The following is a 16,999-nucleotide window of genomic DNA, read 5'->3' as shown; positions in this document are numbered from 1 at the left end:
AGAAGGGAGAGCCCTCTGTTTCCAAGAAACTACTACCTAGACTATAGAATTCATAGAAATTTTGCCCAAAATAAAATACATATAAATAAACCTAAAGAAGTCATTCTCTCTTCCCCCTTTGTACAGCAACACCCCTTCAAGTGCCTGTTGCAGGAAAATAAATTCCATATGTAAGAATGGGAAACATCCCACTTCAACTGCCAAATTCCTTTGATGACTTTGAAAATTTTCTTCTTGGAAGTCCCTCCTCCTTGTTTCCTATATGGGTAGGTGCATTGGAACTGTTCTGTCTGTGCTGTGTTGTTTGCTTCTCTCAGAAATTCCTCAGCTATGCTTCACTCACATTGAAAACAGTCTTCTGTCAGAGAGCTTGCTTGCAGGCAAGGAGCAGCAAACATGTTAAAGGCAAGCTGGCCAATGCCAATTTGATGGTTATCCTTGACACTGGAGAATTAGTCTGCCATGAGCAAATCACTGTGTTTTCTTTAGACCTTTCAAGTTTCCACTTGGATGGGCAACAAGCTACAGTTCTGCTCATTGCTGGAACCTGTTCCTCTTAGTTGGACCTACACCTTTTCCCATTCAAGTTTATCAGCTGAATTGAGCTTAGAAATATCCCACAACCAAGCTGTTCTTGTCTGTGGCCCAGTGAGAGTTACTGGGAATGGCTTAACTGAGGTGCCCTTAACTTCACATATGTCATTCCCTGGCATGTGACTGTTACCTAACCAGCAGCAATGAATGTTTTAGTGTGCCCAAATAACACAGCTCCATGTACTGTGCTCATTACTAAAACATAACTTAGCAGTGTCCTTGCCACACTGGCAGTGCTCTAGATTTATGTCACCAGCACCTCATTAAGAAACCTCTAAACAGTGCTTGTCACTTAGCAGAGATGATTTAACAGTCCACAGTGCACTAAAGGGAAGTCTCTCCTTTGGGTAGGAACTGTCTGCCAGTCACAACTGGCATTTCCAGCAGCACCACCCCATCTCATCAGGACAGTGAGGAAGGGAGAGCAGGGGGCAGTTTCTGGGGGCAGGTCCAGTTTTAACCTCCTCACAAGGCATACTGGCCATAATGCTTATTAAATGTTAGCATAGAGCATTTTGCTGAGGATGTGGTATGGGAGGTAGAAGTAAGGAAGCTGTTGTCAACGAATATAAGGGGTTGCAGATGCATTTAAACCCAAGGAATAGCATTTTGTCTAAAATGATGGTAAAGACTAAACTAATCTTCAAGTTGGGACAGTAGGGGAGCGCAGAGGAGGAGCAGGTACCCCAGGCTGAGCAAGAGCAGTTCTGAGGGTTTGTGCCTTGGAGGTTCATGTGTCAGCATAGCTGCTGAGCTCTGGGACATCCTAACATTTGAGCCCCACCTCATTCACTGCATCTTGCTTTTACCATATTAGTTGTTTCTTGTGCTGTGGTGAGCTCCTCATGGCAGTGGCACCTCTCCTGTGTCCATCTGGCACACCTGATCTTGTGTGCCCTGGCACTCAGGTAGCAGATGAACACTGAACATCTGAGTGGCCATTATTATGCTGCTGCTTTCCAGCCGTGCTATCGCTGTGCCACTTTTAATAATTCAGAAGTGATGTAGAGGAGGGGGAGTTAAAGGGCTGCAGCAATCTTTGTTTCTCTCTGTAGAGTGTGATTCCTCCGTGGTGGCTCTGTAGTTACCAGGGAAACAAGAGAGGGATGGCAGAGCACCGCGGGGCTGGAGTGGGACTTGGGGGTCGGCTCCCTGGCAGCTGCACATCTGCACCAGGGGGAGAATGAGGACTTGCCTTTCCTTGGTTTGGTGCCCTTCTGCCTCTTTTCCTCAATGGTTTTGTGAAATTTAATTGTTAAGTAGGTGATGCTCCCCAGTGATGGTGTATTTGTTCAAGAGCCTTTTTATCACTAATTCTAGTAAAAATATGCAGTGTCGAAAAATAAGCATTACCAGTGGTTTTGAGGAGTTGGATGATCACAAAATCTTTCTCTGAAATTAACTGGAGCCCTGGTTATACACAGACTGTCATTACTGAGAGGTTTTTTAATGTGTTAGAAATGCTTTGGCACTTCAGGGAATAGATTTACTGGAAAAGAATAAGGACCACTTCAGTAACATTTACTCATGCAGCATTCTCTGATTTGATAAAGGTCGAATTTCATTTTTAGTAATTAGCATATCTATCCCAATCACCCCCTGCTCTGGCTGTACTGACCTGAATAATGCCAGTCCCAGAAGCTCTGGGGAGAGAGGCAGGGGAGAGCAGGGGAGCAGCCCCTGCACCTCAGGGTTCTCACTGTGGCTCCCGAGGGCTGAGCTGTGCAGGCAGGGGGGGGTGGGTGGGCAGCTGTGTTCACTCCACTGCAAATGTTCAGGGCTGGATCCATCTTTCTGCTGCCTAATCTACTGGCATTAGCTGTGCTGTTTGTTCCATACCTGTTAGGTGCTTAGATTTTCAGCAATTATGCTGAAGTAGTTCTGAGGGGATGACTTAAAAACCTTTTACTTATGCATCTCGGTGGAACTTGGTGATTGATTTGAGATGGGCTGTTGAGCTGTTCTCTGACTACAGGCAGAAGGACTCTGTGCAATTTTATATCTCCTTTCCTCTTTTCAATGATAGACTAGATAAGGGGAAACAAGATTTTCTGTAACAAGTTTGTTTGCAGCTCCCTGGCAACTGTTTGCTTGATTGCTTCAGAATGGAAACAACAGAATAAAATACCATATAAACACACTCTGCTTTTGAATTTCATGGCAAATGAATACTGTTTTTCCACACCAGAGACTTCTTTTGAAGTCTGAATTCAACAGATTTGTCACTATGGGATGAGCCCTGAGGTTTCATTTCCTTGTGCCCAGTTTATGCACACAAGTGAGGTATTCCTATATAGTCAACTTGAACTTTAACTGAATTTATGAGCACATAATGAGGTTGATTTTCCAGTTATCTTTGTGAAACCTTCAGAAATGGTTCACAGACCTCTTGCCCTCCATTTGGCTCCCTAGAGGCTGCAAACTCAAGGTTCAAAACCTTAAATATGGAGTATATCGACTTCAGATTTGTAATCCATAATGCAGAGTTAAGAAAAAATACTGTGTATGTGCTAGAAAGAGCTTAACCATAAAGCTCAGTATATTTCCTCTAAAATGTCAGATACTGAAATTTAATTGCTGACATTTTAAAACTCTGATTAAAAACAAAAAACCCCAAACAAACAAACAAAAAAAACATCCCACCAGAGTAAAATAATACACTTGAGCACCAGAATTGATGTTTAGGAAGCCATTCCCTGAATGGTTTCTTGCAACTATCTTTGTGTATTAAGAAGGACTGCTACTGTGGTACTCACAATTCAGAGATTTTTTTTTTCTCATTTTCTTCATTTTTATTTCTGGGGTTTTTTTTGTTTGGGTGGTTGTTTTTGGGTTGTTTTTTTTTTTTTTTTAATCACCTTTTGGAGTAGTAGATGTTGATAGTAAGAGAAATTGCATTAGAAATAATAGTTCAAGATGGAGTTCTCTTCTGTTTCCTCTAGATGTGGGCTTAGCTTTGGTTCTCTCTGAGTCTGACATGTTAAGTGTGCTCTTGCTAGTTGAAAAATATCTTCCATATAAACTGCGAATTGCATGTACAAAATGAAATAGTTGTCTCTTGCTTATGCATGCTCATCTACAGCAGCTGTTTTTCAGTTTCCATTAAGACACAAAATGGAACCATGTTCAGCAGAGTGACTCTTATCATTGCTGCTTTTTCCAAAGTTAAAAATGCACTAAATTATTGCCACTGAAGTCAGGAGAGGTCTTTGAATTCAGAAAACATCTATTGAGTGTATGATGTCATTTTTATGAAGTCATTCTTTGATTAGAATTGCAGTTTAGAAAAAACTGACTTCTGCTGTAAGGATAGCAAAATTGTTGTTAAATCCTGGTCTTGCACAGTGATTGGGATTAATTTCCTGTTCTATGATGCTGCAGTGAATAGCCTCTTTATCCCCAAACTACAGGAAACTGCTCAGTGTTTTGTATGAGCTTCTGCAGTGTGTGTGTTCCAGGGAGCTTGACATTTAAGGACACATCTCCCCTCTGTCCCAGCAGCTGATGGGCAATGAAAACATTGCAAGCTATGGAGGAGAAGCAGTTCATGTAAAACTGTGCTGTGCAGGCGTGGAGCTGGGCAGGATTGCTGGTGTCACCTGGCTCAGGTTGGTGTGGACAGCAATGCTGTGATTGCTGTCAATCTGGAGTAGAAAATGCCAGCTTTATTGGTTTTGTAGTTGTTCAGGTTTGGGCTGAAAATTCATCCCTGAATCTTTCAGTCAATGGATGTGTGATTAAAAGGATATATTTGATTAAGACTGAAATTTTGTAGTCTAAACAAATGTTGTAAGAATACTTCAACAGAACAGGTTCAGTAATGGTTTCGCTTTTGGTTCTTCTCATCCCTTGGGATATGAAGCAGTACATTTAATAAGACTCTAAACATCTAATAAAACATTATATGCTGCCTCCTAACCCAACAATTCTAAGCTCAGAGGCTGATGCTGCTGGTACTCATTGCTCAGGTGTGAGCAGAGAGGATCTGTAGAAATTGGCTCCAGGGTGCCAGGAGGTGCATGCTAGGACTGGTTAATCTTTTGACTATTGGCTTTCTCCTTTGTTTCACATGGTTTCCTTCCCCCAAAAAGAGGCCAGAAAGTGTGATAGATGTTTCTCCCTCCAAAGGACATGCTAAACTTAAGCTTCTCAGTCTTACTGTAATTGTGTCTAAGTTGTCCTCTTTTTATTTGAAACAGGTCAAGTGAAACAATATCTACTTGAAGTAATTTGTGGAGAAAGATGTTGACTCTAATGCTGTCCACTTTTAGGTCTTGCTCCTAATGTAGATAAAAGATAATTGTGATTATTTAGGACAACAGTTCAGAAAAAAAGACAAAATTGAGAAATCTAGAACCTAATGTTTAAGAGACACTGGAAGAAATGGATCTTAATATTCCATGTTAAATTGGGATTAGAAAGATAACTTCATTATTAAAGCTCACTAAAAGCTTCTTTATGAGTCTCAAAAGCACTGACTTGGATTTAAAAGAAGATTTTAAAAAATTATTAGTTAACAGACAATACATCATTTTGGTTAAATCTTTATGGTTCCTGTACCAATCTTATCCTTTTTCTAGGATCTTTTTGATAGATCTTTTCTGTAGATATCCCAGTTTCTGTGTGTAGTAACTCTTGTTAGCAATCAAAAGGATTGATCAGTCTTGCATGGAGGGACTCTTTTTAACCAGTTACTGTCAAGAAGTGGGAGTTTTTTAATGTTTTTAAAATCATACATGTATCAAATGCAGTTTCTGCTGCAAGAGTCAGAGGCTTAAAGCTGTATTTACAAATGAGAGGAAAAGATATTAGACAATTAAATGCATTTTAGGGAGGCTGCAACTCATTTTGTTGGACTATAAAAGTACTTCATCCTGCACAGATGAGGGAGTGATCCTCTATGCAAGTCAGCTACCACGTTAGCAGATATTGGCAGGCTTTATTAGCAGTGCTTTATCCCTTTGATTAGACCTTGATTGCCACTCAGGAACCAGCTACAGCTTGCAGCCATCTCACTTCAGCTCATGCAAGCGTGTGCTGAAGGAACATGAAGACAGATGTTTATAGCATGCCCCCCATCCTCCGTGTTTGAAAGGCTTACTAAGGTTCATCAGAGAAAGAATCCCTTATTTGGGGCAATTCTGAGCTGTGGTTTGCAATGGAGCGCCCCTCAGAGAGGATTTTGAAAGTTTACTTGCCTCTCTGCTATGTGTTTTCAGGTGCTCTCACAGTTGGCCTTGTGCGACAGTGTCAAACCATCCATGGACGTGACAGGACCTGTATTCCTCCACGGCTGCCTCCCGAGTGGGTCACTACGTTATTTTTCATCATAATGGGAATCATTTCACTAACTGTCACATGTGGTTTGCTGGTGGCTTCCCACTGGCGAAGAGAAGCTACTAAATATGCCCGCTGGATAGCTTTCACTGGAAGTAAGTGACCTCAACTGCACGGTCCTGTATGCAGGATAAACTGCTGGAGTCTGAAATAACACCAAAGGAGCAACTGCTTAGGGCTCCTGCTATGCAAAACATTCCTTCTCTTTGAATACCACATCTGAGGGAAAAATAAGTCTTCAGAAATAAAGGGGTTTGTGTCTTAAGTGACTGTAATTGAGAGGGAATAATGGTGTGAAAGAAAGGAAGGCCTGACCCCTTTACCTTCCTTGGGCAGTACCATTAATTGACCTCAGAAAATGAGCAGGGATAGAAGAGGTCAGTTCTGACTTGAGTGGTTATAGTATTTCATACTTCCCCACTTCCATATATCCAGGACAATCCTAGCAGCTTGCAATCACTGAAAATCCCCTCTCTGAGGCAGAGGAGGCAGTTGGTTCATCTGAGGTGACCTGTCCTTACTCAGGTGTCTCGTGAATACCTCGCTCGGGGTTGAGGCTGGTTCAGTTCTGCTTCATGCTCACAGCAGCTGCTTTATTCAGAATGTCTGCATCCTAATTGGCGATGCAGGAGGATTGCCCACTGCAGAGCATCTGCTGTGCTTCACAGCACCAAGACTTCTGCTTCCAGAAGTGACCTGCAGCCGTGCTTTAGCCAGAGGGAGGAGTACCAGTGCTTTTCTGCCTCCTTCATTGTGCTCTGCATGAGCACCAGTGTAACTCCTCACAGCTGAGCCTGCTCCAGCAGCCCTGTGTTTGCACACAGGGAAGCATATCCTATGGCTACTTCAGTGCAAAAAAAACCAGTTATAATGAGCAAGGGGAATAACTTTCAAACTTCCTTTTCTTGGTGTGTGTTACTGGCTTAGCCCAACTCTGAAATGGTGCCTTTATGGTGGGGAGGACAGAATGAAAAACTCAAAACCTGAGGGCTTTTAAATTGATTTGAATTATGACAAACCACTAAAGGTAGTGTGAACACTAACTAGAAAATGCAAGTTTGTGGTTTACACGGGCATAAATAAGGTTTAATGGAACTGTGACTCCTGATGATATCTAATATGAGTTAGATTTAACCTTGTTTTGGGGAAGGGAATAGTACTGAAAAGTGCTTGGCTTCAACAAAGGTGCTTCACTGAGGTACTTGTACAATCAAAGCCATCTTTCTGACAACGTTGCTACACAGCATATTAAATTAATAGTGCTGCTCTTGCAGACAATGGAGCTATTGAAATGCTGTGTCCATTGTGGTTGACTTTCATTTATTTTCTGGTGAATGATTAAAATAGCAGACCTGAGTATTACTGAATATTCCATCCCAACTTTTCCAGTGCACCTGTTTATCTATACATATTTCATTTGTATCTAATGTATGTGGTGGGGGGTTAAAGTCAAAATGCTGTATAAAGTTAAAATGCTTACAGGGAGCTGGAGTAAACACTCTTGGGTAAAGAGGGAGTGTGAGTTCTAGATATCAGTGTTTTTCTTTAATATCTGAAATCATCACATCCCTGCAGCTTTAGTTTTCTACAGCTGTGATGATTAGTTCAGCCAAAAAATGTGGTACCCTGAGGCTTTTTTGATTTGAGTTTTTTCTCTAGAGATTTCTTCAGGCTTGCAACAGGTTCATTATTAGATGTCTCAGTATAGAAGGACATTTTTATTTCACCACTTGTCTTTTTGGTATGAAATATTTAATAATGAAACACACTAATTTGTTCTTTTGCAAGTCAGAATTATTCATAATTCTATTAAGATACCATCTCTGTGTTGCTGAAATTATAAAATTCAATGTCTTTGGTATTCATCTCCAATATATACAACTCTGTGACCTTTGCATTCCTGTTAACAAAGATGATGGGGAATTTTATCTCTGAACTCACTTGTTAGGAAAATTAATTTTGAAAAATAGAAGTGAGTGGAAGGAAGGAAGATTTCTACATTTTTCAAAAAGTTGTTGAGAGTGACTTCTGTGGTTCATTGGATACAACCCAAATTAGTAACCTATTTGTAGGTTAGTATTAGGAACTATGCAGCCATGTGGAATCAACTTGGAATACCCTGAGCAGATCCTTCCTGTGAAGTGCCAGTGCTGTTTAGATGGAAATGTGTAACTCATTAGCAGGGGGTAGGGAAGACTTCATATTTGTATTCCATCTCATCTGCAAGTGATTTCAAAACTCAGTGGCCTCGTGCAGGCTGCTAGCAGATCTTCTCACAGAGCTTCTGAGCACAGTGCAGGACGTGCTATCCTGGGCAGGCAGGGAAGTCTGCTGGGGCTTCCAGGGGAAGCTCTGGGACTGGCAGCTCCGTTCCTTCAAATGCAGGGGGGTCTGAAGTAAATATCTGAGGCAAAGGAATCCTTTTGCTCAGCCTTTTCCTTACAACTCTGAGAGCAGCAGGGAAAGCCTGGTAAGAGGTCACTTTTGTCCAGTTCATGCTGGAATTTATATATAGATGTATAACTTATATTTTTCATTGAATTTTTTGCTTTTCATCTTGGAAGGACTCAAGGTATTTTCAAGTAAATATCTATACCTAATTTTTTCATCTGCATGCCTATAAATACGAATTGTTTGTGAGCGTGGTCTTGTTTATCTTGTTTAGCTAAGAGACATGAAGAAGACAGAAGTTTAACCTGACAGTTCTCTTTCTTCTATACACTTCTGAAGGGATACACCCCAGAGGGTATTTACAAGCACAGCATTTGCCTCATTCTCCAGTTCTTGATGGGTTTACTGCACAGAAACTTATCCTTTTTGACAACTCTGCAAACAGCTTTGTGGAGAGGAGAGCTATTGCTGTCCTCCAGGCCATACTGCATGAGTGACAAAAGTCTTGTACAGGTAAATGGGAAGGTTTTGCTTTATTTTTGTAGAGGAGAGTCTTTCAGGAATCAGTGTTCCTACTGGTATGATCAGTATTGTCACTCTGGGCATAGACACCATCAAAGCTATCACTGGTGTTTCAGTAGTACCACGTTCATACAGTGTAATGGAGAGGGGGTTCCTTGTTGGTGTTCATCTGTGCCCTGCCCAGGTTTTGTGTGCTTCTTCAATGAACAGGGTGTTACAAACCCACAGCTGTGCTTGGTGTGTAGATAGCAGGCAAAGCTCTGCTCAGCTGTTCCTTTGGTTGTATAGCAGAACTGCCTTTTGCCATCCCAGCTTCTGTACCATCTCATCACTAATTATGCTCTGGGACATAGTGACACAAGTTGGTAGCCAAAAAGTGACCTGGCTTGGGTATTTTTCCATGTCTCTGACACTGCTTCTATGTTGCTACTTCTGCTTCAGATTTATGTAAATCTCTGGCCTTTTCAGGGTGCTTGTTTTCTATCTTCCAGTTGATAAGATAGGATGTGATGAAGATGTGGAAATCTCAAATGCTGTCATTTTCATGGTCCTTCAGACAGATACTGAATATGGAAATATTCTATTTCCATAAATAGAAAAAATGTCCAGAGCTTATTCCCCATGGAGGCCACATAGCTGATCTCATGTATGTTATTGCAATTTTGGCTATTGCAGGAATTCACAGAGTTCCCTCAAGATCTGTTTACATTGTACAGATTCAGGTCTCTCACCATCTGCTACAACTCGAAAGGGGATGAATTCTGTGTCTCCTACTACTGAATGAGGTGCTTCTCTGAGATGTATCAAGAGAGAAGATGCTAGACAGAAAAATCATTTTTCTACCATTTTTCCAGCAATTACTAGAGAGTCTGGAATTGGTTTGGTTTTTGTTTTTTTCCTGAGGATTTAAAAGTTCATGAGCAATAATGGACTTCTTTTGGAACGCAAAATGGGGCAGGATAATCACATCCTTAACTAACAGTAGCTATCCTGTGAATGTCTGTCTCTGGTGTTCCCCAGTGAATAAAGTGCTTCTTGAGTTATTAAAGATTTGTACCAGGTGCTGCTTTCTATGTTACATGTCTCTATAGAGGCAAGCAGATATTACAGTGAGCCTCTGAAGACTAAACCTTTTTTTAAGAACAGATTTCTTTTGAAGTTGTCATTAGATGCTCAAAACAATTTCAAGCTAAAGAATTAGAGGAACTAATTGGGTTTTTTGACAGCCATGATTCAAATGCAGACTAGAAAGCTCTCCTGTGCTTATGTAGGTCTGCTCAAGAAACACAAACCCATGCTTTTGTCAGATGGACTCAAATGTTTGAGATACAATTAAGAAAAGGAAACATTTTTTAAGGATTAGATTGTGTAATGTGGAATTACATGGACCAACAATCGTGTAGATTAAAAGTTTCTTCATTGTTTGATGTTTAACATCTGGTGTCTGGGTCTTTGGTTCTGTTCTAATAGATGGCCTAACGAGGTGGCACTGAGCAGCAGTGTGGCAGCTGTGCCGTTCCAGATGTTTTCTCATTGTGCTCTCTCCCTTCCCCTTGGAAGAATCACCCGGCGGTGCGGGCACGGTGCGAGCGAGACACGAGCCCCCTCCAGTGGAACACCTGGGTTTTCCCGCTCGGCACGGGCAGCCAGGAATGATCCTGGTGCTGCCTGCTCTTGGCTCAAGGTGTTGTGAAAGCTGCTTTATGTCTTTTGGAAGGCAAGGAACAGCTGATGTTCTGATCTGGATCATGGTTTATGAAGGCATCCTTCTTTGTTTATGCCCAGGTCCTACTTGGACACTCTCTGAATTCAGATCCATCATGCCCTGTATCTTCTAGAATATTCGTGGTTTTTCTTCAAAGCTGAGACCTGTGCTATGGAAATCATAAGCACTAAGATATAAAACATGTGGTAAACTGTTCATCTTGGATATACACAGAGTCCATTGAAAATGGGTTTAGTGTGGGCACTGTAGCTGAATAAACTGGAGCATCTGTATTTAGTGAGGAAGAGCATTAGTGAGGCTACATTAAAAATATTCATGCTGCTCCAGCCAATCATTTCCTCATTTGTAAAGAAACTAAACTAGAAACTTTGTTCTGGTGAGGCTGAAGGAGACAGGCAAGCTCCTGGTTTTATTTTACATACCTTTGGAAACAAAAGCAGCTGCAGCGCTTCTTGCAGAGGAGCTGGTGATTAAGGTGATGGTTATTACTTTTGCCAGTGGTTTTTGATGTTGCTTGTCTGATTTTTAAGGAGGCTCAAGTAGGGAACAGCATCCCTCTGTCTTGCAGTGATGGAGAAGGGAAAGAGGAGACAATGACAGCACCTGTGTCCCTTATAACAAACTAAAAGCAGCAGCCTGTGTTAACTGGAGAAAGCTGAAAAAGTCAGCATCTGATGCACTGTGTTCAGGCAGGAGCATTGTAACTTGGCTTGAGTTTTCTTTTTTCTGTGTGGCCAGGCAATAGGCAGAGCTTGAGGACTAGGAGAAGCTTCAGTGTGAGCTGTGCTTTATGTTGGAAGATGTTGGTATATGGATTTGTGGGGTTGGTGAGACAACAGAGCAGGTTCAGCTCCTCTCTCCCCCCAGATCTAACTGGATTTGGTTGAATAATAGGTATTGTGGTGCCATGTTCCACTCACAGTAAATAATGTCTGAAGCAAGGCTGAAATACATAGAAGTGAAATAGGAGTAAAGTGCTAATACTTGACTGAACAAGTAGAATCAGATAAAATTTTGTTTTATTCTAATACTGATTTAAAAAACCCCAATTGTATATTCTTGCATATACAATCAAACCAATTCAAAAGCTAATCCTTTTTATTGTGAAGAAAATATTGCCTCTCAGAGGAGCCATATTTAGAAGTCATTGCCTGGGTTGACAGTAGAGTCCTGCACAGCTACATCCAAACTAAACAGGGTTACTTTTCCAAAGGTGTGCTGCAGAAACACTAAAGTTGTCATCAATGGAAACAATGGATGTTCTCTCCTGGATTTGATTAATTGATTGGTATTGAAATGTGCTGTGAGGAATCTTGGTTACTATTGATACTTGAAGGCCTGTGAAATCTGTAATGTAATTCTTTAACAGGAGTTCTGGATTTCTTGTACTTTCACACAGAGTCAGTTGCAAGAACAAAACATATATATGAGTTTGAAGTGAAATAAAAACCCTCATTGATGGGTCTCTTTGTTCACAGAGTCTGACTTTAGTTTTTCACTAAGAAGCTTGAATTAAAGTGAATCAGAAAACTTTAATTTCATTGTATTACAATGAGAAATTCTAAGGATATTTCATTATCTAAGGAAACATTCATATAATGTTAGGAAATTGGTATCTTTTAATCTTAAAAGAAATTGTAATGACAATCTGAATGTTTTCTATTTTTAGCAAAGCTTTTACAGAAAATGAAGGTGTGAAGAATGGGAGAGGGCAACTGCAGTTGGAAAAAGACAACTGATAATAGAAAAAGTTTCTTCAGTATTGAATGTTACTTTATCTTGACTGGGCAAAATGACTTGAAAAATAACTGCAGAATAAATGACTGAACTTTGAGATGGTGATAGAAGTGTATCTACCAATTTTTTATTCTGTAAAAAGAGTTCATGATCTAGTGAGCCAAACTGAAATTACAGTCAAAACTGGGGACTTTTAGTCTTTCTTGGGAGTAGATGAGGGATATTTTGAAAGCATCATAAAGCCTACTCAGTCATTTCAAGCAAGTTATCAGCTCAGATAGCTCTGATCTCAGCTCTTCAGTTCAGTCAGGATATTTTACTTGTTTTTCTGGAGCGCTCTGTGAACAGTTAAATATTTTCACTTTAACACAGCAGTGACTGTTTTTTTCTTTTCTCTTTTCTTTGCAGTGATTCTATTCTGTATGGCAGCCCTAATATTTCCAATAGGATTTTACATCAATGAAGTTGGAGGTCAGCCCTATAAATTACCCAATAACACAGTGGTTGGGTCTTCGTATGTACTGTTTGTCTTATCCATTTTCTTTACAATAGTGGGACTTCTATTTGCTGGCAAAGTTTGTTTACCTGGCTGATGAATGTCTGGACTGCAGGACTTTATTTTGGAAAAGAGCAAGACATCAGAATTGCATTTTTAGGAGGATGCCTAAATCAGACTATCAAACACTGACTGAAAAGAGGAATGCTTTGACTTGTTCTCACTATGCACTTTGGATGAAAAAAGGAGAGCCTTTCCCATAACCAAATACAGACCACGTTGACGAATCTCCTGAGCATACTTCAATGCAGTCAGGTCTGCACTGTGATAGGAACTGGTGAAGAATGCTTTCCACTGACAAGCATAACGCCCCACCTTACTGGACTGTTCCTGTTTTTAACGTCTAACAGTTTGGAAGTCAAAGTATTTATGGACTTTGTGGTGGACCAGAGGGTTGTGGAGGAACTCAAGTGAGGCTGGCCTCGCTGTTTAGGAGATTAGTGTTTTACATCTTCCTTCTGATGAGCAAAGCCTTTGGCACCATTGTGGATCAATCTTGCATTACTGCACCAAGAAGCCAATAGATCAAAACATGTTCTCTCAATGTATGTAACAGCAAAAAGACATACATCCCCTGCTCCCCCATAAGCTCTAGGAAACACTAAGGAACGTTGTAGAGGGGGATTTCGTCCTTATATTTATATAAATATATATATATAAATATATATATATTTTGCTGATGCAGTATACAGTGTGTGTGTGTATGTGTGTGTGTGTGTATATACACATATGTATATATATATATATGTATATACACACAAATGATTCCTGGAAAAGAACTCAGAATGCTTTGCTAGCAAAACACTGTGGTGTGCAAAACTAGAACTCAATAGAAAAAAGCCATTTTTCTGAAGGCCACATAGCTGAGAGTCTTCAGTTTACCTCATTCTTTGTAGCAGCCCTTGATTTTAACAGTTTTTTGTAATAGGTACAAACGATCCCATGCCTTTCTAGGTGCAATTTTAAGTTAAGCTAAAATTCTTTTTATGGTAATTTATTTGTATATGAGGGTAGAAGGTGAGATCATGTCATACCTTAAAATCCTAATTTTGGGAAACTGACACTATTTAAATTATTAGCAACTGTTGTACAGAAAAATCTCTTTTTTTCTACTTCATTGTTACATTAGCATTCATACATGTTCAAGCACAGCATTTTACCATAGGTAAGCATTCCTTTTAGCACATATAAAATGCAATGTTTAAAGTAATGCAAACACTATCCCACTGCAAAGATGGATGAACTTATTTTCAGCTGAATATTAATTCATCTTTGCCAAAAAAATGAGCAATATAATTGTTAAAAATGTATGCCTTGTTTACTAAAGTTGTTATTTTAAATGTAGATTTAATGGCCACCAAAATTTGGAATAAATATTCTGCACTAAAGTAGTTTTATTTTTCAACACAAGGACAAACCATTGAATCCACAGACATCTTAATTCCCTACTAGGTTGGCGTTCCAGGGAAGCTGCCTGCACTATCAGTATTTGTTTTCCTGTTAATACACAGTTTGCCTGAGATTCATTCTGAAAACAAACAAAAAAAATCTGTTTTGAGGACTGTTTCATCGAACTTACTGGAGGAACTGCATTAATGAACAGACATTTTAGGATGAGATTTATGTTAAGATAAAATCAGCAGTTTCCAAAACAATCACTTACCAGATAAGCTGGAGTGTTTAAAAATAACACAGTTTGCACAATTATTTTAAACTCTGTGCCATTCAGACCATAGTGGGTCCCTGCCTTTCTCCATTTCTTCCCTCTCCCCCACCCAAGGTATTTAGTACAAAAATGTAATTGTTTATGTATATTTTCTTTTGAAATTTTTGACCAAACTTGCCACTGGAATGGTTTCTAATGGTTTCTAATGGTTGTATGGTTTCCAGTCAGTTCATTCACAGGCAGAATGGAGTGTTTATGGATCACTAAATTTTTCCAAAGTGTACTAATCTGTAAATAGAGCCAAGCACTTACTTGGAAGTCATGGTTTAATAATCATAATTTGGTTCCTAATTTAAGCCTTCATCTGCATGGGCAGTCTGAGGCTTCTAGTGATAGTGGTGGAGCTAAAAGGCAGGGTTCAGCTGCTTGATATCTTTCAAAATTTTGGTGTTATCACTACTAAGATAAAATATTCACTAAAACTTGGATTATAAATTATGTTTTCAGAAATGTTACACTTGTAAATAGTTTGAGATTTTTGTGACTGGAACACAGCTGGGGGGTGGGGAGAGTTTCTAAGCTGCTAAAATTTCTTTCCCTTCCCGCCCCTCCAACATACTTATTTCAGTTATTGTAACATCATGTGGATTTAGGCTTTGATTAAATGGATCACAATAATAATTTTTTAAAAACCAAACAAAAACACTTATCTTGGAGCATACCCAGACTGTGGCTGGCTGACTGGAAATTGATCTGATCTGCCAGTGCTATTGCTATGAATTATTAAATGTTAGCAAAGGTTTAGTAAATAGATTTATTAAATATTTGAGCATTTCAAATCCAGAAATAGATGCAGCCAAATGCATTTTAGAAAATCCAAACCAGTAATTGAAGAGACAGCTGTCAACAGTTGCTTTTAATAAAGTCACTAAGTACTATATAGTACAGTATTAATTTATAGCAGAAAATCATATCTTGTAAACTGTATATAAAACACTGTTTTATGGTGCAATCATTTGTCAAACTTATGTCTGTTACTTTTGTTTTAAAGTTGTGTGCATTCTTTTCATACCTAAGAGCATCACTGTAAAATCTGCTGAAGAATATTTATAGGTTTTATTTGCACAAGGTTTTGTTTTGAACTACAGGAAGTTCGTATTGAACATGCCTAAACATCTGTAGACTTTTTCAGTTCATGAAAAGCAAATGTTTCCATGTGAATCTTCTCCAAAGGTAATCCCATATTTGTGTTGAGTGTTTACATAAACTTTTCTGATTCTGCCAGCCATTATTTTTTAACTTTTTGAAGGACAGCTCATTTTATACATCACTAGAGAATTCCATTTATTCTTTTGTTTCTAAATCCTCTCCCAAAGGTTTGACAACCCATCATAATGTAATTTGTGCACACTTTGTCATTTATTTGGCTAACAAAACGTAAGATTGGAAACTGAAAATACTATCAGAAGGAAAAAGGAGTAAATTTGCATAAATATTATCATTGAGCTCAGCTGAAATTATCACCTGGAAGCTGTTTGGCTGAGACTTGGGGAGGGTGTGCTTCCCAGAACACACCAGCCTCATCATTTAACGGGTTTGTGCGCTGTTGGTACAGCTGCAGAGCGGTGCCGGTGTCCGAAGGGACGGGCGGTGTGCCACGCTCCGAGCCCCGCTGCAGAGCCGTGCCGGTGCCCCAAAAGCACGGGCGGTGTGCCACGCTCCGAGCCCCGCTCTGCCACGCTCCGAGCCCCGCTCTGCACGGGCAGTGCCACACTCCGAGCCCCACTCTGCACGGGCAGTGCCACGCTCCGAGCCCCGCTCTGCACGGGCGGTGTGCCACACTCCGAGCCCCGCTCTGCCACGCTCCGAGCCCCGCTCTGCACGGGCAGTGCCACGGTCCGAGCCCCGGCCTCTGCCTGAGCCGGGCCCTCCTGCCGTCCCTGTGTTCCCGAGATCCTGTTTAACCACTCCAGAACACACCTGTAGGTTCCTGTTTGCCCCGACACACACACACACACACATAGAGGAAAATGGAAGCTGTCCTTTAGAACCTTTGTGAAGGATGAACATAATGAAGGAAATGGTGTCTGCAGGCGGGCTGTCCTGCCTGGGCTCGAGGCCGGGCCCGCCGCCTGCACCCCCGGCCTTTACTGAGGGTTGTTTTCTATTGGTTAGAGCATTTTTTCAATTAATGATTTCCGAACAAATGTTAATACAAACTGTATAAAATGAACATAATTTTCTTCACTTGTATTTTTGTTATTGAGCAAGTTTATCAAAATAAATTGTCTACTAAAGCGACTGGCTCCGGCTGCACTGACTGGAACCAACCCTGCCCCGCACACAGGTGTCCTCCCTCAGGTGTGTCCCCTCAGGTATCCTCCTTCAGATGTGTCCTCCCTCAGGTGTGTCCCCTCAGGTATCCTCCTTCAGATGTGTCCCCTCTCAGGTGTCTCCCCTCAGATGTCCT

At 40.5% G+C, this 16,999-nt stretch overlaps 1 protein-coding gene across 1 annotated transcript in view; it reads left to right on the top strand.

The window, feature by feature from the left end:
- Positions 1 to 14,734, top strand: part of MOSMO (modulator of smoothened) — a 29,564-nt gene extending 14,830 nt beyond the window's left edge. The window contains exons 2-3 of the mRNA XM_036392719.2: positions 5,814 to 6,026; positions 12,716 to 14,734. Of these exons, the coding sequence (XP_036248612.1) occupies positions 5,814 to 6,026; positions 12,716 to 12,900 (398 nt within the window). The 3' untranslated portion in view covers positions 12,901 to 14,734. The remainder of the gene's footprint in view (positions 1 to 5,813; positions 6,027 to 12,715) is intronic.
- The last annotated feature ends 2,265 nt before the right edge of the window (positions 14,735 to 16,999 follow it).

The sequence above is a fragment of the Molothrus ater genome, chromosome 16, assembly GCF_012460135.2.
Source record: "Molothrus ater isolate BHLD 08-10-18 breed brown headed cowbird chromosome 16, BPBGC_Mater_1.1, whole genome shotgun sequence".
Taxonomy (NCBI): Eukaryota; Metazoa; Chordata; class Aves; order Passeriformes; family Icteridae; genus Molothrus; species Molothrus ater.
The sequence above is the reverse complement of the archived record's forward strand: the minus strand, read 5'-3'. Positions and strand labels throughout refer to the sequence as shown.